The sequence below is a fragment of the Neltuma alba genome, unplaced genomic scaffold, assembly GCF_004799145.2.
Source record: "Neltuma alba isolate B1F8T4 unplaced genomic scaffold, ASM479914v2 tig00013108_pilon, whole genome shotgun sequence".
Lineage (NCBI taxonomy): Eukaryota > Viridiplantae > Streptophyta > Magnoliopsida > Fabales > Fabaceae > Neltuma > Neltuma alba.
Window position 1 is genome coordinate 24,542 of NW_021637432.1, and position 23,223 is coordinate 47,764.

At 35.0% G+C, this 23,223-nt stretch overlaps 2 protein-coding genes across 2 annotated transcripts; one reads left to right on the forward strand and one right to left on the reverse strand.

Annotated features, from left to right (window-relative positions):
* Positions 1 to 627: 627 nt before the first annotated feature.
* On the reverse strand, positions 628 to 7,983 carry LOC114734535 (dynamin-related protein 1E). Its single transcript, XM_028922149.1, has 15 exons — positions 7,715 to 7,983; positions 7,454 to 7,517; positions 7,248 to 7,355; positions 5,909 to 6,010; positions 4,158 to 4,208; positions 3,993 to 4,054; positions 3,391 to 3,481; positions 3,242 to 3,306; positions 2,925 to 3,119; positions 2,702 to 2,821; positions 2,538 to 2,608; positions 1,947 to 2,172; positions 1,825 to 1,875; positions 1,352 to 1,729; positions 628 to 820 (listed from the first exon to the last, which is right to left on the reverse strand). The coding sequence occupies exons 1-15, from the start codon at positions 7,853 to 7,855 to the stop codon at positions 692 to 694; spliced, it is 1,854 nt and encodes a 617-aa protein (XP_028777982.1). The 5' UTR covers positions 7,856 to 7,983; the 3' UTR covers positions 628 to 691.
* A 5,876-nt stretch (positions 7,984 to 13,859) lies between these two features.
* On the forward strand, positions 13,860 to 14,456 carry LOC114734525 (uncharacterized). Its single transcript, XM_028922139.1, has one exon. The coding sequence runs from the start codon at positions 13,860 to 13,862 to the stop codon at positions 14,454 to 14,456; it is 597 nt and encodes a 198-aa protein (XP_028777972.1).
* The last annotated feature ends 8,767 nt before the right edge of the window (positions 14,457 to 23,223 follow it).

Here is a 23,223-nt window from a genome sequence, read left to right on the forward strand (position 1 = left end):
GAGAATCCATAAAAAAATACTTTTAAATTTCAAAATTCTAAATTAGTCTTGTTCAGTGTACTTTAATAGCAATCTACAACATTTGAAAATCAAATAACAACATATTTTCCGTAATCATTCTTGATTTGAGATTTTAAAAATTTAGAAGTATTTTTTTAGAATTTTTTTCACTAAAATTTTACCTTTGGAATAAAAAATAACTCCTTAATTAGCTCACTTTGGATTAGATTAGCGGAAGTATGACCCTCCCTCCAATACTGCTTATTCTCATTCAGTTAATGTCATTCATCAGGACATTGTTCACCTACTTAGAAGTTTCTCCTTTTATTTCGTCAAAGTTTCTCCTTCCATTGATTTAGTTCTTTAGGTTTTTAAATTCCTGTCCTATTTCCTTTTCCTATGTAACGTTTTAAACTCCACTTTCATTAATGAATTTTGATCACTTATCACTATAGCCTTGTTTATTCATTTAAAAAAATGTATAAAAAAAATCATATACTAAAATCAGAGAAGGTTGAGAGTTTGCATAGATGTACATCCGCCTCCAAACAAACAAGTGATTAATAGTATCCTATGATCAACAGTATAAAAACAAAAATCACTAAATTATCCCAAAAACGCAGAATATGAAGTAATCCTAATCAATCTCTATTAGCTATATAATACAAGGTGATTGAGACAGACACCAAGATCATCGTGCCCATGAGACCGAGTCAATTTCATCTCTAGCTGCTTTGTACAGTTCAAGTCTTTTAGAACATTGGTGTCTCCTCTCCATTAATGCTGGGTCTTCATCTAACAATTGTGAAAGCTGCTTACCCTGGAAAAGAAGAGCGGGGAAAAAAAGAGTAAAAACGGTGAATCCCCGACAAGCATAAAAACCAACTGAATCACATCAATGAAATGCCTTAAATAATTAACAGAGACAGTTAACCAATACAATGCACAGAAGACAGCAAGGAAAATGTCAATCTCATACTTGTAATTCAATCTTCAAGAGTATTTTGCCTATCCATTGGGTTATAAACTTTCATTAATTTTATAAAAAAAATGATAAATCAAAATTTGCGATGGCAACTGGAAATAAGATAGTCAGTGGTTTTAGAGTACTCACTTAACAGCAAGAATCAACGTGTGTGTGTGTGTGTGTTTTTTGCTACCAAGAATCAATATCTCTAAATAATGTTCTGCTCTTGCTCAACCTACTCAACCCTTATTTAGAAATTTCCCACAAGTTCAGCTTTGTATCTTAGTTTCCAATGACGTTAAACAGCACGCAAGATTGACAGACAGGTAAATAAATAGGGTTATAGGGGGGCACGTATGTGTCTGAGAGAGAGAGAGAGAGTACCTCTTTCTTCCCTATTTGTATGTAGAAATGGTTTAGCAAGGAATGTTTCGCTTCTCTGACCTGACAATAAACAACAGCCTTCGGAATGGTGTTCCTGAGGGTATCTGCCACCAAACCTATGTAGGATGACACGTTTGATGCAATCCTCCGGAAGTGGCCCTCTGAGTAACGATCCACAGTTGTTGCAGCAGGAGTATTTCCGCTTCCAGTTTTCTCAATTTCTTGTGGAAGTCTCCGGAAGAAATCTGCAGTCAGGTAAGACGCTTCCATGTCAACAAGCCGAATTGTACACTTCTTACTCTCTTCACGGAATCTTTCTAAAGCCTCATTTGCAGCTGCAGCTATTTCAGCTTGAACAGTTGGAAAACGCTTCAGTTCCTGTTTAGATTATCACAAGTATTAGTATTATTCTAGACTAGATTGCTCTAGCTTGGTAAGAAAAGTAACAAGTAAAAAACATCCCTAATATTTACCTGAGTTTCAGCTATTGATTTTCTCACAAGTTCTTTCAAGACAAAGTGAACCTGCATCAAAGAGAAAGAGTCAATCTTCTATGAATGGTAATGAGAAAAAGATTACAACCAGGAGTACCTACAGCATCAACTGAAGCCTCAGCTGGGCCTCTAAAGTAATTGAGAGACCCCTCAATCAAGCGCCGATAACCTTGCTCCGGGGCAATTAAGTGAGGCTGATAACCATCAGCCTCTGATACCACCCTCCTTACATTCTGAATAGAAAGATGCCGGTCAAATGGGAGCTTCCGTAAAGCAGCAGGCAGCTGATTGTCGAAGACATTATATATCCTATCTCCTCCTGGTCGCCTATGACGATTAAAAGGAGAGGCACATATGATGATTAAAAGGAGAGGCACATCGAGTAACCAATGAGACTGATTAGCTAATTTTCAGTAATAACTACTTGACTTCTAAACATTCGTTTCAGATTGATTAACCACCGGGAAGTACATTACTGTGTGGCATTATACAGTAGTTTTCTAGAATAGAACTATTTCAATGCTAGCCTGCTTATCCCTCAACTAACATGCTCAAATGATTTTACTTGTTAAGGGGACAAAAAATAGGGGTAGAAATGGTTAAATTGCAATCTTCAGATGCTACCCAAAAATTCAAACAATATTAAGGAAGCAATATGAAAGTGTAGTAGAAAATGAAAGTTCATATATTACCCGCCATCTAAATGCTCCTTGAATATCCGGTCAAATGCTCGGCAAAGTTCCAGTATGGTGTATAATTGAGCCTAAAACAGAAGTCATACTTCAACAAAAATTCAAAAGACATCTTTAAAAAGGAATGATACACTTTTCAATCATAATAAAAGAAAACTACTCACCCCAGCATCAAGCGCAATAGGTCTCCCAAGATGATCCATCTCTGACTCAAGTTCGTCAATGCTTTTGTTTATCAGAGATGTTATACTAGGTATCCGTGCCCTGATTGCTGACTCCAATTGCTGCAGAGGAGCTCATGTTAAAATCATACTCCCTTAAAAAAAAAAAAAAAAAGGGAAAGAAACAAGACGAAGAAGAAGAAGAATATTTTCCAGAGAGACCAACCTGTGATAGAAGTTTTGCAAGGTACTCTGAACCCATTTTACTGGCCAAGTGCCCATAGTCAGGACTGGTGGCAAAGTACTCACGCTCCTTGCGTCTAGCAGCAATCATATCAACATTTTTATTGATATCTGCTTGGGATCGATTCACAATACCAACCCAAGGATGTTGCAATCGGTAAGATCTTCCTTCTAGGACCTTGAAGAAATAAATGCAATATAGGAATAAGCAACTATATGACCACATAGGCATGCTTCAAACTAAAACATGTACAGGATATCAATCATAAAGAGAGGAAAGCATCAAGAAAGAGAGATTACTTCCAATGCATTTGTTCCTTTATCCATCAGATCCAATTTTGTCAAGACCCCAAATGTCCGTTCACCTACCAGAGTACCATAAAATTTTCAGCGACAGACAGTGACTCTAGTAAGGCCAGGCCATATATGAACAAGACAAGGAAAAATACCTGTGGGATCCACTTCCCTGGAAAGTTTAATAGCATCAGAAGTTGCTATGTCTTGATTGGCTGGAGATATTGCTAGTATAATGCAATTAGGCTGCCAAAAGCATAAAATTATAATGCAGATGTGAAAAGTTGAAAATCAAGAGTAATACTACCAAACCAATTTATTATTAAAAGATCATCGAACAAAGTAAACATCAACCAGAGGAACATAAAGGGATGTCGTATTATAATTGATAGCATACAATGCTAACCACAACAGGCAACGCGAAATACCGGTAAAAGCTATCAGGCCATCACAAGTAAGCTTCTCCCAAAGTCTTTTGAACAAAAACAAACACGAAAATAAAAAAGTATGCGTTATTATTCAATTAATTAATTAAGTTGCATACATTAGTCGTTCATGTTAACTGTAAAACACTTTGTTCTTTATCTAATTGCTTGAAAGAAGAAAAAAAATTAATTGGAATGGGCTAACTGTAGAAGATCCTATCATGCAAAGTTCTATAATTTATTTGATCCCAATGAGGCAAAGAGAATGCAATTATGGTGTTGTTATCAGATAGGTCATTAATGTTCACAGCATAGGGATATTGTCCTTTTACCTTCTCAACATAAGATCTAACCATCATTTCAATGTCTTCAACAATAGTATCTGGCTGTCCTTCTGAAAATGACAATACAATTGCTAAATACAATGCAAGATAACAAATATCTTTCGTCCAAACAATTAATGTATCATTAGAAATTAAATTAAATTCATAACATACCTACAGCAACTTTGGTCAAACCCGGTAAATCAATCAAGGTTAGGTTGACAACTGTTCAAGTAAATAGGAGAAAGACAAGACATTAGAAGTTTACACTAATAATGCATCGATATATAAATAACATAGAACGACTACTCTTATTTTAAGCCATAAGATATACTTTAAGGAATATAAATTGCCACACGCTTAGAAAATTAGTAAAACGAAAAAAGTTTACATAAAAAAATTAAATTAAAATCATAAACAAAATAAAACCACAGACAACTGCTGTTCTTATAACCTGAAATATAGTGAATTTATAGGGGAAATTACTGTAGATGTGAGTTCAGCTGCAACGAAGATACATGGTGCACCAACCTAAAAAATAGAGGACAACGTCCTAGGGTTGCAAATGCTAATCGATTGAAAAGCAAGCAAACTGCTAGTGAACTAGCATTTGCGTAAGCCGACAAAGGCTTCTAGAGGAAGAGGCAAGAGAACAGAAGCAGAAAAGAAAAGAAACATCAAGGAACATTTGGAAAACTAGTATTGAAACTGGACAAATAATTCTGAGCCAAGTAACAACCAGACCAGGCGTTATGCATTCAGAATAATCATTATATTCATCAATTTAGTTAGGAACTCAGGAATAGGATTCTAAACAAGCAATTAGTTCCACTCACTCTAGTAATAGATAACCCATGAGGGTTTGAATGAGGATCAGTAAACACCTCATGAGTCTGGATATAAAATATTGTGGACTAGTGAAATTTGTTAGTGGAGGCTTTCCCATATTATATTGCATTTACTCTCCGAATTATTCCCCAATCCACAGGTTTTACATTTGTGATGAATTTTGCATATTTCAGGAGTAATATTTATATGAAAAATCAGATTTTTGTGTTGCTTTTGTTTTAACTAGATTCTACTCACTTTACTTTAGATGCAGATCAGAAGATCCACGTAACTGATTATTCTAATTCTTCAAAATGCCTTTCATGATACAAATGATTTGTCATCAGTTATGAATGCCAGGAACTCATAATGCCTTAGCTCCTCATGAGCATCAAATGTCTCGTAAGCTTGGAATCTACTATCTAGCAGGCATTTCTATGTCAGGTAGCTAGATTCATGCGGAGTAGGCCCTTGGGAATTTTCTAAAATCCTAGGGTTTGTTTGAGCAGATTAGGAGGATTTCTTTCAGCACAATGCACAAGGACTCGGCAGAGGAAAGCAGGATAAATGATGTCTTAAGACGGAATGCAATGCCATAATTTTCCCCCCAATTCTCATGCAGAGAATTTGTATCTTTAACTTTGCAAAATGCAAATGTGGGCTTCCATATGAAGTTCAGCAAAAAGTTGCTTTAAGGGCCTTCCAGCTTAGACTGGCAAGAGGATATGTCATAGACTGTACTGAGAAGTTTTTCTAATGATTCTTCCTCCATTTTATTTTGGTCGCGTATAATCTCTGTATTCTGTTGTCACTCCATTTAATAATCATTTTCCTTAGGCCAAAAAAGTCATTTAAAGAAAAAGAGAACATGCATACTAAAATGATGATAAGGTTCTCCTTTATAAAATACTACAACATTGGACACATCAGACAACAACTAGTTGCCTGCCAAGAGAACATGCATACTAAAATGATAATAAGGTTCTCCTTTTTAAAATACTACAACATTGGACACATCAGATAACAACTAGTTGTCTGCAAGAAAATGATAAATATTTATAATCTAGCATTAAGGACCTCAAAGAACCGAAGCTCACCATTTGGAGAATAGATGCTAAGATGAATCGGAATAGGAGATATTTGTTTGTTCTTTCCAGTGACTCTGTCAGTTTCATCCTGAATTTCCTTGCGAACCAGGGCTGCACCAGACCGTAGAATATGCATCAGTATTAGCAACATTTGTATCTTCAGCTACGAGAAAATATGAAAATCAACTGCATAAAATCAACTAAACCAATCAACATCAGATATAATCAATAGTCACCAAAATATATATATAATATAATCAATAGAGACCCACACTATTTAAAAGCTATGAACAAAACAACTTTGCTCAAGTTCCATGCAACCTTTCTTATTCTTTCAATTTTTCTGTACACATTTCCCGAGTATAATCTTTGATAAGCATTGAAGTCGATATTGCTCATGTGCATTGCACAGAAAGCTATCTAGGTACAGGGGAAACATGATGCTCCAGTAAAAATAGTCGGCAGAGTCAATACACGCACATTGTCCAATACACAAGCATAAAAATTTGCAACCAACTAAACGGACATGCAGCTTCATCAGAACCAGAAAGAGGCAGAGGCAGAGGCAGATAATGCAGGTATATAGCTCATTAAAAAACTCAAGAAGGCCAAGCAAGGTAAGGGTGGCCCTCATGTAGAAATCTGATAACCCCAACCGCACATTTCTTTCTTCTTTTTTTTTTTTTTGGGGGGGGGGGGGGACGTGGGGAGTTCCTTGCGAACAATAATCAAATCATAGGAATAAAATGCTTGAGGTCTCTAGATTGCTATTTATCAGCACAAAAAATAAAAATAAACATGTTTAATAAATAAATTTATTAAAATTTTGAACCAGCATACGTGGTCAACCACACCGGCCCAACCTTTATAAGCTCCTAAAAATTTGTTGTTATGAAATACAATGCAATCTGTGACATGATAGAAAGCAAAGGTTCACAAACAAAGTTGCTTAGTGAATTTATGAACAACCTAAGATTGGGATGGACATCCCCAAATTGAAATTTTATAGCAAAGTTCGATTTCACAAAAGCATTGGTATCATAATCATAATCATAAATCATAAATATAATAAAAAAAATAAGGGCATTACGTGTAGCAGTACAGTTAACAGTTAAGTATACGACTACGCTTATTACTAACTGTAAAATCTTCTTACAAAAGAGACGAGATACAATCAAATATATTGTCTGCAGACCCAGAAACACGAACAGGATTACAACTCTGTTAATAGAAACCAAACATTCCCCCCCCCCCCCCAATAAGTTGTGAATATGCATGCACATTACAATACTCCTCATAATTATCATGAATGCGGAAGTGAAAAGAACACAGTATCAAAAACACGTACAAAAGTCGGAGAACTTTCTCCTTGGCAGGTGAAGGAATTCGGCATATTCTTGCGATCCTTCGTCCGTCTTATGAAGCTGCAGCACCAAAGGACGTCTCGTCACAATCCCTGCAATTAACATACAAGCATCGTAAGAAAGAAACGAATTTCCATCAAATTGAGACCAAGAAATGAGGGCTTAAAAGAAAAGAGAGGGAAAACCGAACCTGACCCTCTGGGAAGGAAGTCACGACCAACAATACTCTCCAAAACGGAAGACTTCCCGGAACTCTGTTCGGCGTTTCGAAGAAAACAAAAGAAAAATTAAGAACAAAGCTAGCCAGAAGCAAAATCGGAGGGGAGGGGGACAACAACGGAAATAAAAACAACACATCTTCGATGACTTTGATCATCCTTTTTTCCGACCCAAATTCTTCGCATCATAAACTCCAACTGGTCAAAATTTGAACGATGACAGGATTACACACCTGACCACCAACGACAGCAACGGAAGGAAGAGCTTCCCAGAGAGAAGAAAACGTGTTATCACCACCTCCATAGTCACCGAGCACAGTACAGGCCTTCTGGATACGGTTCACCAACCCAATCAAGCTCTCCATGGTCGTCATCTTGAAGGTTCTATCTAGCTCAAGCTCTCCCTGGGGCTTCAGAGAACCCTATTTCCAAGACCAGTTCAAAGTGGGGGAAGAAGAACCAGGAGAAGAATTATGACCTCAAACGAACGCTAATTCTCGAGAAAAAGAAATATGCGACTTCAAAAATTACCGAAAAGGAAAATTCTGCCGTCGAGAGAAAGACCGTATAGTGGAGGGGTGCACCGTTGTTGTGATGGTTACTGAATTTGGCTTTTGGCTTTGCTTTCTGATTTGTCGTTATGAGGAAAGTTGCTTGGAAATTTCAAATTTTGAAATTCGAAGAAGGGGTATCGCCTTGCGTCAGTGGGACCAGAAGTCCATTACAATACATTTCTGGCGGCTCTGATTCTGACCGGAGAATACCGGTCGGCAAGAAGATATGAAACCGCCCGTTAAGAAGCCGGTCCACACGATGAGCCAAAATCCTCGTCTAGAGAATTCCACGTCTTCTATTTTCGTTCAGTATATTTTCTTAGGGAAGAAGAATATTCATCACAATGTCGCCATATTTTGCATTCACTTCTAGTTTGGTTATTTTATTTTGATATAAAAACTAGTTAAAAATTTGATTTTATTTTAAATATAAAATTTCAATTTAATTTGTGTTTAACATTTGTTTCTTTTGCCTCCTAAATAATCCCCATAATAATTATATATGTTACGAAATTTCTATCAATAGATAATTTATTAATACACTCACATAATTAATAACTAATTTAAATAATTTTATTAATATTTACAAATTAATTATTTAATTTTTATATTGATGATACAAGCTGAAGATAATTCTTGCCTCAACTCTTTCATGAGATGTTGACCATCAATCCCAAATTTTAAAGAAGGACCTTTTTGACCGCTAAAGCATTTATGGAAGGGTAACTAATACGCTAAAGTTCCATAATGCAAAGCAATTAGCACTCCGGAATCCGGATTGTTTCTCCAGGAAAACATGTGGCATTGTATTTAAAGTATTACTCCCTCCGTTCCTTATTATAAGAGACATTTGATGTTTATGCCATGTTCCTATATATAAGAGACACTTAAAAGTTGTCTCTACTTTTTTGTGTTGATTTCCTATTTTACCCATATTTATTGTCTCCAACTCACACTCTCTCTCCCTCTCACTTCTCTTTCTTTCAATAATTTAATTATTCTCTCTCATGCTCTCTCCCCTTATTAATGAGGGCATTTTTGGAAAAAAAAATTATATTGATTGTTCTTAACTAATTTTAACTGTTTTTTTTATCAACGTAATTCGGTTATTCGTCTCTTATAATAAGGAACGGAGGGAGTAATTGCTTGGTCAATTAAATATTTCTTTAATCATATTTATAAGATACTTCTAACATATTTTATACAAATTAAAAAAAATATTAAATTGTATTAATTTTCTATTTAACATATACATCTTTTAAAAGAAATAACTATTTGTAATATAATAAATAAAAGATAAAACAGTATATTCATACTAAAAATTTAATAAAGTGACTTATAAATAGAATCAAGAAAAGCTTTTTTTCTACCTTATAAATAGGATCAGAGGAGTATTTATGAAGGTATCAAGTCTATATTAATCACCAAAACACGATGCACATGTTTTTGATTAAAAAAAATGATGATGAGATGAATGCCGAAACAAAACAAAAAAAGTTAATATATGTCTACATTTTATTAATGAATACCTCTGACAGTGGACAACAGTATGGTTAGTTCATCATTGGTACATACTACATACTAAATAACTAATAGACTTTTATGATAAATACCTGTAATGGCCAAATCATACACTTCTTATAGTTCTTAATATAATAGCTAAATAATTAATTTATAAATATTAAAAAATTGATTAAATTAGTTATTGGTAATAAATGAATGTTCTCTTCCTTAAAATACTCCTATTAATTATATCATTGAAAATAACATTTGATAAAAATTCCTTAACATGTACCATCACTATGGGATTACTTGGCAGCAAAATGGATAAATATTAGAGATAAAATAAACTTGGATCTTATATTTAAGATCAAAATTAAATTTCTAACTAGTTCTTATATTAAAGATAACAGATAGTGTTTGATATTCTAACCATGATGCAAAATGTTTTGATTAGAAAAAAAAAATAATGGTGCAAATTGATGATATCCTAACAACAAAAATGCTCATTGACCTAAAATACATCGAAAGTTAACATATACAGCGTCGATGTCGACAGGCAACATTAACAACTTTAACATTTGTGAGGCAATATTAATCCAATAAATAATTGAGAATAACCAATGCTTCTTGTAAAATAATTTAAAGATAAACATTTTCTTTAACTTGAATTAAATCTTTATAAATGGCCCTCTCAATGTTGCGCAAGTGGCATTAATGATCACTACAAAAAAAACAGGCTTTAGATGACGACTTTTGGAGGCGACAAAAAAAGACTTTTAGCGGCGACACCAAAAGGTCGCCGCTGAAACTAAGACTTTCAGCGGCAACTTTTTCTGTTGCCGCTGAAAGTGGACTTTTAGCGGCGACTTTTTCTATCGCCGCTGAAAGTTCACTGCTGAAACTAAGACTTTCAGCGACGACTTTTTTTGTCGCCACTGAAAGTTTGCTGCTGAAAGTGGACCTTTAGCGGCGACTTTTTTTGTCGCCACTGAAAGTGTAATATAATAATATATATTTTATTTTACAATATTAATAAACAAATTTAATCTGGCTCAGCGGCAAGAAGATTGGACACGAAAGGAGGCGGTCACGAGTTCGAACCTTGAAGAAGACACATTTAAGGTGAAAATATTTGGATGATGACGTGACGAGGAGGAGTGATGTGGCAATGACGTGGAGGTGGCTAGTGATGATGTGGCCACCGATGACGATGACATGCCTACCGACGGTAATGATGTGGCGGCCGGCGACGATGACATGGCAACAGCGGTGATGATGTGGCGGCCAGCGACGATGACGTGGCGTTGGTAAAGCCAATTGTTCTTAGGCATTACTTTCAGCGGCGACTTTTAGTGTCTTTTAGAGGCGACAATAAAGACTTTTCAGTGGCGACAAATGTCGCCACCGAAAGTGTTTTCAGCGGCGATAAATGTTGCCGCTGAAACTTCTAAAAGTCGCCGCTGAAAATATCTTTCAGCGGCAACCTTTTTAGTCGCCACTGAAAGTTTTCAACCACGGCTGCTACGGCAATGACTTAGTCACCGCTGAAAACTTTCAGCAACGACTTTTATAGTCGCCGTTGAAAATCAATTTTTTTGTAGCGGATGTTAAGTAAATGCTGATGTGGCAAAAATTTATCATATGAAAGCTGAGCAATGAATGAGGCATCTCTTAAAAAATCATTTAACTAAGTTCATGTTATGAAGAATGTTATACTATCCTACCTCCTATTCTAAACATAGGAGTTAGATAATGAATATATTTTAATCCTAAATATAAGATCCTAATTATCTCTTGAATTTATAAATTTTCTTAAAATATCTTTATTAATTGCACATAAATAAATATATAGCAAGGGAATTTCAAACAGATGGAGTGTGTATCAACTTGCAGCAGAAATCGGTGGTCGTTTAAATTTCGTTCTTATTATATATAATTGATCATCTTCGTCTAGGCTTCCAACTTGAATCCTCCTATCTTATATTCTTTCTACCTGTCTTAAATATCTCAGTTATATGTCCAGTAGGCAATATCCTCTTCATCTTATGGTCTTATATGTTATTCCCTTTATATTTTACCTACAAAAGTCACATTTTCCCCCTTACATGTATTTAAACACAAATATTTTTTAGCCCCCTGTATTTTCCTGCCTCCTATTCTTAAGATAGAAGCTAGATAATGAGTTTACTTTAGTTCTAAATATAAAAGTTCTATCAACTTTATCTCTCAAATTTATAAATTTTCTCAAAATATTTCTATTAATTACATATATATATAAATATATAATAAGAGAATTTTCATTAAAGAGTAGTTACAAGATAATAGTTTAAGATAACTAATATACTACCTCCGGTCCTAATTATAAGAGCAAGTTGACTAATTTGAGGATATTAAGGAAATAAGTTGAGTTAGTTATTTGTTCTAAATAGGTTTTGTCTTTTCTAAAATATCCTTACTAATCAAGTGTATTAACTAAGACTATCATTGTTAGAATGGCTATTTTGGAAAAAAATGTATAAATATGAGAGACAAAATGGATTGAAGTCTTATATTTAGAATCAAAATAAAAGTCAAACAGTACCTTATATTAAGGACCGGAGGTAGTACATTTTTTATAAATAACTAATTTAACAGTATACTATTAGTTTTGGTCAAACCAACGTAATACCAAAAAGACACTAAAATACGCATGGTTGATTACTTTTAAGTTTTAACTGTTGTTGTGATGCTATGATACGTAGTTACGTATACACATACGTATTCTTTGTTAACTACCCATTCGAGCCAATAGAATTTGTTGATAGGATGAATTTTGCAAATGGCCCATATTGTAAGGTTGGGGAATCTGACCGGAAAACAATGATAGCTACGGGGACAAATTCTTTATTTTTCGATTTCTTACGTTGGTTGAGTTCCTTATTAGCTAAGTTAATTAAAGTCAAGGAAAACTAATGTAGTAAAAACTAGACTAGTTATTGAACCATTCAATACAATAAGTCAAAGATTAATAGGTCAGATTGTCCAGAGTCAAACTGGTAAAAAGTTAAAAAAGTTAGAAAATAATTTAAATTTTTATCATATCATTTAAAAACTATATAAATATCAATTTAATATCTTGAATTACTGATAAAATAAAAATATACTTATAGTTTCTTTTCAATAGAAGTTTTCGATTCACATGATCTTTCGGTCCAACCCAGTCGGTCTGATTTTCAATGCAATGAGGAAAACTAATAGTCAACTATTAATAATTTTTGTGCCACTAACTTTCAATAATTGATGGGTTAAGATGCAAGATGCAACATAAAGTATTTAGAAATGTATCCAATATCTTGAAATATTTTTTTAAATGTGTCTAATATCATAAAGTATTTTTTAAAGCGTTCAGCACCTTAAAATATTTTTTAGGTGCATTTAACATCTCAAAATTTTTTTATGCATTTAACACCAATGCAAAAAATCTTCTAGTACTAATTAATCTCAATGCAAAAAAATATATAAGAATGCTAAATGCATCTTAATCCATAATTTATTTATATGTATTTGATTGTAAATAAATTTTTTTTTTCTTTCTGCTTTATAAATGAGACGAGTAATATTAAGCTGTTAACCATTAGTTGTAATATGAGCTACAATTAAAGACTTTTACTCATTTTTAAAAATAAATTTATTACTCATTTATTAATGACTATAACACCCGTAGTTAGGATGAATTGCTCCAACACGGGGATACAAATCCATCCATTCTAATATGGAATTATATAACCTTTGCCAAAAAAAAAAAATATGAAGACCAAATATACAAATTAAAATTAAAAAAGCTGAAACTGTGAAGATACTCCTCCGGTCCTTAATATAGGACCCAATTGGTGAGTTGGTTTTGATCCTAAATATAAGACCCATTTATCACATTTATCAATTTTCTCTAAATTACCCCTATAGATACTCCCTCAATCATAATCAAGTATAGAAGAGGGAGAGGGGTATTAAGAAAGATGATTATGGTGTTTTAGGAAAAACGTGCCACATTTTTTATAATTAACTAACTTACCTAACTTCCTTAATCTAATCAAATTAGTTAAATAGATCTTATATTAAAGACTGGAGGAGCATTATTTTTAAAAATATAAATATTTGTGAAAGTTAAACCATAATAAACCACCCCCGCGTTTACTGCGTCAAAGTCATCTTCTCTTACTGTCCAAATGCTACCTTGAAAAGTTCCGACGAAAGAAAATAGCCAGAGAGAGAGAGAGGTCCATATTCATCCATCTCTCTCCCATCTTCATATCTTTCTTCTTCTTCTTCCTCCTCATTTTCCATGGGAGATAGAAAAGACGATGTTAGAATCTACATAATCTTCGTCTTCTTCTTCTTCTGCAGCACCGCCGGCGGAATCCTCCTCTGCCTCTACATCTTCGTCCCATCTGCCCACAAGGGTGAATCATGGTTCGCCATTCTCGGCCTCGTCCTCGTTGCAATCCCATGGATCACTTGGTTTCTCATTTATATATACCGCTGCTTCAAACCCATGGTCGATGCTGGCGGTCATCAATTCCGTCGCCGGAACAGTCATGATAATAATAATAATAATAAACCCTCCTCCGGTACGCCAAAATCTGCCGCCGCACCATCAGAGGCCGTTGCTCGGCCTTCTGTCAGCAGCTACGAGTCCGTTGCCACTCATTCCCAAAATAATGGCGGCGGTGGAGGCGGGGAGCGCCATGTGCATTTTGGAGCCGTGGTGGTGGTGGAGAACGGATCATCCCGTGGCAGTAATAGCACCCACAGCCAAAGACAGCATCAGAAGGTTGCCGTGGACCGCCATGAAGAGTTTTCCAGCGAGTTAGAATGTACGGACCGTGAAGAGGCAATGTCAGAGAGTGAAAGACCTTTAACTTCCGTCACTCGATCGTGATCGACGTCGGGCGTGATGCCTTATGGTGTTAAAAGGGTCCGTAATTTGAGAGGCCATGCACGTACGCCTGCATGAGATTAAATCATAGAGAAGCGAGAGAGATCTTAATTAAGTATGTTGTTTAATATCTGTGATTTGAAGGAGAAATTAGTTAAGGTCCAAGGGTGAAGTTCGTACGGGGCATGATCTGGGTTCTGCACAGTTTAGCAGTAACAAGGATGATATATATAGTTCTGAGAAAACGATGAAACTCTTAAAACAGTACTATTTGGTAGGCTTCTTATTTAATACTACCTCCGATCTTTAATATAAGAGCTGGTTAACTAATTTGAGTAAATTAAATAAATTAATTAAGTTAGTTATTTGTAATAAATATATGTTATCTTTTGTAAAATATCCTTACTAATCAAGTGTACTGGCTAAAAGTATCATATTTAGGAAAAAAAATAAATATATATAAAAGACAAAATGGTTTGAAGTCTCATATTTAGGATTAGAATAAAAGTCAAAAGAGCTCTTATATTAAGAACTGGAGGTAGTAATTTCCCATGTCTTTTTCTCTTAGATAGGTTAGGACTTAATTTCTTGGTACGAACAGACAAAGAGGCGTGCGATCACGAATGTAAGAAGAGAGCAAATAGTGATAGAAAGTTATAAGAGCTTTGTTATATGTTTGTTGATCATTTTATTCCTGTTTTGGCATGAAAATCTGCCAATACATTGCGAGAAAACCATATCATATTGAGGTACTACCACTTTGTTACTTAGTATAAGTCACTTGCATCCTAAGCCCGCAAACCAATAAATACATTAAATTAATCAGTTTTTTTAATTTACCCTTATTAAAAGTTGTAAGTGAGAGAGAGAAAAGGAGAAGATGGATTGCATAGGAAATGAAAAGTTGAAAGAGAGATGAAGAGAGAGATTAATTAATTTTTTATTAAATTAATAGGGGTAAAATTGAAAAAAAAATCATTAATTATACTACAAGTGACTTATATTTTGAAACAAACTTTTGGAGTATAAGTGACATATAATAAGGAACAAAGCAGTATGTTATAGTAATTCATTATTCTTAAGTCCTTTCACGTAACTTCAGTCTCTGTGACCCATGCATGCACACGACAGAATTAATTGACTGAAGAGTAAAACTTCTTTGGAAGATAAATGTACATTGATAAGCCAAGAGAAGGGGGTGTTTGGGTAATCCCATAATCACTTTTCAGAAACACTTTTTTGCAAATCGAGGTAAACTCCTCCACATATTTATTTCGTATATCGTAAAAGCATTTTTGAAACCATGAGCTTGTTCTTACCCAAGCATCCCTTGAAGTTTGCTAATTTCCTGGAAGGTGACATAATATCCTGCAGTGGGCATCTTCGTTGGTTGTAGCCACATGGAGAATTAGCATCAATATAGAGTATATGATCAGAATTCATAAATGATCTCCCTGATTTTTTTTTTCATTAGCTTGAATTGGGAAAACTAATGAATTAGTCAATGGCAAACCTAGTATCCTAATCAATAACATCAAAATAGCAGAGTTACATATATGTGTGTATATATACTACCTCTGTTCCTAAATTAAAAATTAGATATTATATTTAGAACGTATAGTACAAGATTAAAATTTACATATATAGCAAGTAATTTTTGCAAAAATGAAGTGAACAATTAGCCTGCAGCTTCATCTGAAAAGTTAGCTAGATGAGTGAGCAAAATCTAATATCACCATATTGCTTTAGCTTGAACCTAGCCTATTTATTAAATAAGGCTTACTTAATACGTTAGGTCATAGGCCTCTAATTTCAGCAGCCCAAAAATACTTTTTTTCCCTCCTTTCCTATGCATAGTTCCTCTGAGGATTCAAATCCTAGTTCATCACGTTGTAAAAGATTAGCTCCTTCTGCTGGACCTAATTTCTGTTGGTGTCCAAAAGTACTTTTGATAAAATATTGTTTGAATTTTACAAGCTTATTATTCATTAAGCCGATTTGTATAAAACAGATCCAAACCATATAACATCCTAAATACTATTAAAAAAAAATAAATTATTATAAAAAATAATAATAATTAAATAATGTAAAATAATATTTTATTATTATTAAATAATAATATTTTATTAATATAAAAAAAAATTTGACCCAGCTTTCCACCGAAAGCTGGGGGTTATTAAGAGGGAGAAGAATATGGGGGAAGACCATTGACGGAAGAAGAATTTGACGCGGGTAATTAAAGAGGGAGGAGGAAAAATGGGGAGGAATAATAAATGAAGGAAGAAAATTGAGGAAGGATGGTTGGCATGTTAAAGGATAAATAGAAGAGTGTGAGTGTTGTGTAGAGTAGAGAAAGAAAGGTGAGAGACGCAGGAAGAAAAACAAAGAACAAGAGAGTGAGTGAAGATTTCTGCAAGGACGTGCTAGCATTTGGGGATCATTTAGGTACATAAAAATACTTCTTTCTATTAGATTTCTTTTATGAATATTTTCTATATATTTAGAGCTTTATATTAGTAGTATTACTACACTGTTTAGAGAAAATTTTGTGAGCTGGGTACAAAGTAAGTAATGATTTTTGACAATATATGACTGTAGAAATTTAAAGATAAATAAGTAGTTAATTTTAACCGGTTTAGATTTGTCTATTTATTATCTATGGTATTTAAAATTAAATTTATTTGTTGAAAAATCTGTCATTTATGAGATATATTATATTTATACCGATTAAAAATAGGTTAAATAATTTATTTGGGTTGTTCGATATATTATTAAAATTTTAATCAGTTTATATTTGTTTATTGATTGTTTTGAGAATTTTAAACTAAGATTTTAGTTGAAAAATGTATTATTCAGGATATATAGAATGTTTTTACCGATTAAATTTAAGTTAAATAGCTTATTTGGGTTACTTAATATATTATTGATATTTTAATCGGTTTAAAATGTAAAATAGGTTAAGACTATATTATTAGAAAAATTTTGAAACTAGAAACTTAAGTTATAAATTGAGATTCTTACAATATTAGATAAAAACCATATTTTATAAATATTTATAATTTAAATTAGTTTTTGAGTAGAGAAAAATTGTTATTTGAAGTAAGAATTTTTGGATAGTAAATATATGTATAAATATTATTAATAATAAATTCTATGTAATTTAAGTTAATTATTTGTATGCATATTAAATTATATCTATATTATTTGTAGATTATCTTGTACTTCGGAGTTTGTAATTTGCGCTCTTATTTCTCAAGCTGTGAGGTTAAGCTTGGAGTAGAGGTAACCGGGGTTAATTTATTTTATATACATGCTTTGGATTGTAAGGTGTTTATTATATTTTTATTTTCTCAAGTTAATTTGTGAAATTATGCCTGTGAATAAAGTGTACATTTTCTTATATGACAAATTTTGGTGAAGTGGGAAGTATGTTGATTTAAGTATGCTTGAGTTGTGCTTTATTGTAAATTTTGTTTTCTTGTGGTGTTGAATTTAATATACTAATATTTTGTTATTGAAAAAAAAAATGATGAAAATGTGTTATACTTTGTTTGAAATTATATCATCTTACTTTGAAGATTGTGATATTTTGATTATATTGTGACTATGCATGGGGTCATATGTGGAGGATGGGATTTTGTTATGTGGAGGATAATTGTTCTTGAAGCCCGCGCGGCATGCCTACACTATTGATCTCAGTGTTTGGCCTTTTTGTTAGACCCCTGTAGTTCCTCCTTTTCCTTGGCCCGGAATTGAGAATGAACTCTTGGGTAGACAGCTTTTGCACCATAGTCTATTCTTGGGCGGTGTAGGTACAGGAGGGGGCCCGTTGCTTGATGTGAGTGGGGTGACCTTTGGCCGGGTTACTCAGCATAAAAAGCCCGGGTCCTTGTCAAGGAGTCATAAGGAGGAGCAAGGTGATGGGAGGGCATATTTCATTGTGTTGTTGCATATATGTACTTTTATATGAATTGTGTTGTGGATGGAGAGATATACTCTTTTTATGTGATTATATCTATTAAAGTATCATTTATTTCTTAAAATATATTTAAGCACTACTTCACCAACTTGCCATCCTACTTGTATATGTCATAAATTAATACTTGGTTACTGGGACTTTACGTCTCACCCCGCTATTCATCAATACTTTTCAGGAGAGCCATCTAGTTTGGCTCAGCGTGAAGGGAAGCAACCAGAGGCATAGGCGAGCATAGCCTAGTAGTCCTCTTTTGGTTTAGGCATGTAATGTTATGTATATTGCCATCTTAGGGCCCACAACTGTGTTAACGTATACTTTCTTTTGTTTGGATGACTGTATTTGATGGAATGCTGTTAAAATGGCTGAAGGCCATAAGACTCTGCTATATGTGATACTCTTATGTGTATCCCTTATGGGCTGGGTTGAGCAACCTATGTTTCTTGTGCCCTAAGTCTTTGTGGGATGAATATTATGTTGGGCTTGTGGGCGGTTACTGTGCCATGAGGCCTTGTTCTACATGTTGTTAAACCCATGGGTGTTTTATGTATCCTAAGCTATTTGGGACGTTTTCGAAATAAGTCAAACTCTTTATAACCATGGTTGTATTTTAACACTCTAACTCAATTCTTTTTCTACCATGGTTATCATTTTAAAAAAAATAGTTTTATAATTATGTATTAAGAAGAGGTCTTTTCAAACCATCTCAAAGCCAATTTTTCCCGTTATGAATCAAATAACAGACACAAACGATTCAAAATTTTAAAATTATGAGAAGGATTCAACCCATAGCTTCCCATTTTTAAAAGGAAGGTCATGCCATCAGATCATACGATCATTGGTATTTCAAAAGTCAGCTTTCAAAAGACTACTCCTCCTCACCTTTGGTTTTTTTGTGGTGAAAAGCAAAATGATATTAAAAAAAAATTGTCTTTAAATACAGATGTGTAAGATTAATATGATAATGGATCGAAAACATACCGATCGGATCTCGGGTCGGGTCGGGTCGGGTCGGTTGGATCTTCTTAGCTCACACTTAAGCTAGACTATAAAAGTCTAAGCTTTTAAGTGCACAGCAGAGCACCTCTTTTGCAAGAAAGAAAATAAGAGAGAGAGAGAGAGAGTAGGAAAGCTCTACTGCTGGAGTGATTTGAACTGATGGGGGGAAGCCTCTATTTATAGCTTTTGTCAGGGATATTTTGGGTAGCATAAAAATATCCACTAAGCCCATCAAATAAAATCTGAGATAATATATAATATATCCTTATCTCATAATATCATGATATTTGAATTTAAATCCAGAATCAATCACAATTAATTCTAAATATATATACTTAATATATATTTAATCTACACAATATAAATTAATTAATTTAATATAAATTAATTAGATTTATATCGTAACCGATTGGATATGATTCAGGGTGTTTCACCAAGTCAAACATATCACAATATCGCTTGGATATTTGACTGATATATTCTCTTTATACCCGGTCAAATAATCTGGCCCATCAAGGGCAAATCCCAAGCCTAAAATCTAACATCTCCCACTCGCACTTGATGGGCTGCCCATCGTGCGATAGCTAAATCTTTCATTGCTTCATACTAGGTGTCTACCGTGACCGCGTGGGCATGACGTCATCTATTCGGGCGCCTGTGCACTAGGAATCCTTTATGCAGGACCAGCACACAAGAACACCCTTGGTTTACCTGCAAATTGTATGCTTGTTGCCTCGAATGCCCTAGTTTTATCCATACACTTTACTTGTGGCATATCTAATCCCTCTTGAGTTATTTTGTTTACTCAGATTGCCTTCTCATACGTATGGTATCCACACTTGCTTAGTTGTTCTGTTCAACCTGCAAGGGACATGTCACAGACACCAACGTAGATGTGTATTTCAGGATAAATCTTCCTTCTGACTATTCATCATTTAGATTTGGCATAGTCGCTTTCTCATTCTTGACCCGTTAGATTGCATCATTCTTGACCATGGGGTTTAGGCTAGAATAGCTACCATTAAACCAAAACCTTGTGATGTCGTCTAAGTCTTAAGGGCGTTATGAAAAGTTTATTTCCTTTCTGGGACTCACACCGTAATGGATCAGGGATTTTCCATCTACGTCCCTTGTTGCGGATTTGAGTGAGCTCATGTAATATGAATTGCATGCTACGGTGCTCAATCCACCAAGTGGAGTATGTCGCTTTTGGTTTTAAGAGCACCGTATAGACTTAAGTTCCAAATGCACTCCAACATTTGAACCAGGAGCTCTTTCATCACAACTATATATGACGTCTTACTAGTGAAGAGTTCCTTGTCTGGCTACAGGTCTCATGGACGACACATTATCCATGACTCGGCCCAAACTTTTATGGGTCTCATCTTAGTCTAGCTGAGGTGACATTTGTGCAGTGATTCTTCTCTACCATCTCATGGTGATCATCTGCTGTCAAACCTTCTATATCCCATGAGAACATAGCGAGGCGGTTGCTCGTGTGAGTGAGCCAACTTTGTGATCTGTACGACATATTTGTATTGCATACCTTGTGCCTATGCATGTATAAATACACAAATGTATATACAAGAAAAATTTCTTTGAACTGGATAAAATGCATTGAATTACTAACTAAGAGGAAACAAAAAGTTCAGTACAACATGCCTTATGCCTGTGTATTTGAACAAAAAAAGGATCAAAAAGAAAAAGGAGTTCAATACATCATGCTCTACGCATGCCCAAGGCCTTTACATGCTTAACGAAAGGATCTCTAGCTATAAGCTTGGTTAGGGGATCTGCCAACATCTTATGAGTGGACAAGTATTGAACTGTCACTTGTTTCTTAGCGATCATATCCCTTACAAAGTGATATTTTATGTCTATATGCTTAGTATGATTGTGGTACTTAGGGTCCTTTGCATAGCTATTGCTGCTTGACTATCGCAGTGAATCAGAGTTGGTCCCTCACTCCCACCATGGATTCCCAATCGTACTAAGAATCTTTTGAGCCATACAACTTCTTGGACAGCTGCAGAACAAGCTACATATTCTGCTTCCATGGATGAAAGAGACACACACGTTTGTTTCTTGCTGCTCCAGGAGATTGCTCTGTTATTCAGTAGGAAAGCATAGCCTGATGTCGAGTGTCGCTCGTCCAGGTCTCCTGCCCAATCAACATCGGAATAACCCTCCGCACGAAGGCCATTTCCTTGATAGCATAGCTCATAGTCCATGGTTCCTTTTAGATATCTCATAATCCTCTTTACAGCTTCCTAGTGTTTGACTCCTGGATTGGATTGGAATCGACTCACAAGTCCGACTGCGAAGCTTATGTCTGGCCTAGTACACAACATGGCGTACATTAGGCTGCCAACGGCACTTGAGTATGGGACTCTCTTCATGCGTTCTATATCGCATTGTTTTGTAGGGTGCATTTCCTCGCGGGGTATCTATAGGCTTGCAGTCTTCATATTAAAACGCTCAAGAATCTTTGCTATGTATGCTTTTGTGACAATGACAGCAATTTTCTAGAACAATCTCTTTTTATCTTAACGCCTAAGATATATTCTGCTTCGCCCATGTCTTTCATCTCGAAGTTCAAGGATAACCACTCTTTGATCATCTTTATTAGTTTTAGATTGGTACCAGCTAGTAGTATGTTATCGACATAGAGGGATAGAATGACAAAGTTGTCTCCAAACCGCTTGATATAAATGCAGTGATCTTCCTCGATCATTTCAAAGTCATAGGAGCTTATAGCTTTGTGGAACCTTAAGTACCACTGCCTAGATGATTGTTTGAGTCCATAAATGGATCTCAAGAGTTTACAAACCTTTTGTTCGTTCCCTTTCTATATGAAGCCCTCAGGCTGTTCCATATAGATTTCTTCATCTAGTTCTCCATTCAAGAAGGCGGTTTTTACATCCATCTGATGTAACTCTAAGTCTAAACTTGCTACTAAAGCCAATATCAGTCGTATCGAGTTGAAACGTACAACAGGTGAGAATGTGTCTGTAATCCACTCCTTCCCGTTGTGTATACCCTTTGGCAACTAACCTTGTTTGGGTTTATCAATTGATCCATCAGCCTTACGTTTGTACTTGAGAACCCACTTGCTCCCAATTGCCTTTCAGCCAGGTGGTAGATCAACTAATTCCCATACTTGGTTGGATTCCATGGAATCCATTTCCTCTTATAAGGCTTTCTGCCATTTTTCCTTAGCAGGTCCCGTTAGTGCTTCTTTAACACTTACGGGGTCTTCTTCATCGTTTTCTGGACTAACGATGAAGGTTGCTCCTTCAATTGAGAAGCGTCTCCTAGGAGTTTTGTCTCTGTTACTTCTCTTAAGTGGGGTTGTTGTAGGACTTTCTTCTTGTGACTGGGTTAAACCTTGTTGTGAAAATGGTTCAACCCTCCCACTCAAATCAGTAGACTGAGGAACACTTTGTTGTACCCATTGCCATCATCCTCATAAAGACGGCTTGTTCGATCAATACTCCCTCTGCTAGGATATTTGGTTTCTATGAATGTTGCGTCCCTTGACTCTATCTCAGTCCTGAGTCGTCATCATTTTCACCAATAAAGACATACCCCTTAGAGTTCTCAGAGTATCTTATGAAGATACACTTTTTGCCCCTCGGTTCTAGCTTGTCATACTTATGGGAAGAATCACGAATGTAGGCCGCTAACCCCCATGGTCTTAGGATGCTTAGATCCGGTTTACGGTTTGTCCATGATTCATAAGGGGTTGTGGTGACTGATTTAAAGGCACTCGGTTAAGTATGAATGTGGCAGTTA

Excerpts from the sequence above, each read along its gene's own strand:
- LOC114734535 (XM_028922149.1), bottom strand. The coding sequence starts at position 7,855 with ATGACGACCATGGAGAGCTTGATTGGGTTGGTGAACCGTATCCAGAAG. Across the intron at positions 1,876-1,946 it reads CTGAGGCTTCAGTTGATGCT|GTTCACTTTGTCTTGAAAGA; the intron begins GTAGGTACTCCT and ends TCTTTGATGCAG. Across the intron at positions 821-1,351 it reads TACAAATAGGGAAGAAAGAG|GGTAAGCAGCTTTCACAATT; the intron begins GTACTCTCTCTC and ends CTTCTTTTCCAG.
- LOC114734525 (XM_028922139.1), top strand. The coding sequence starts at position 13,860 with ATGGGAGATAGAAAAGACGATGTTAGAATCTACATAATCTTCGTCTTC.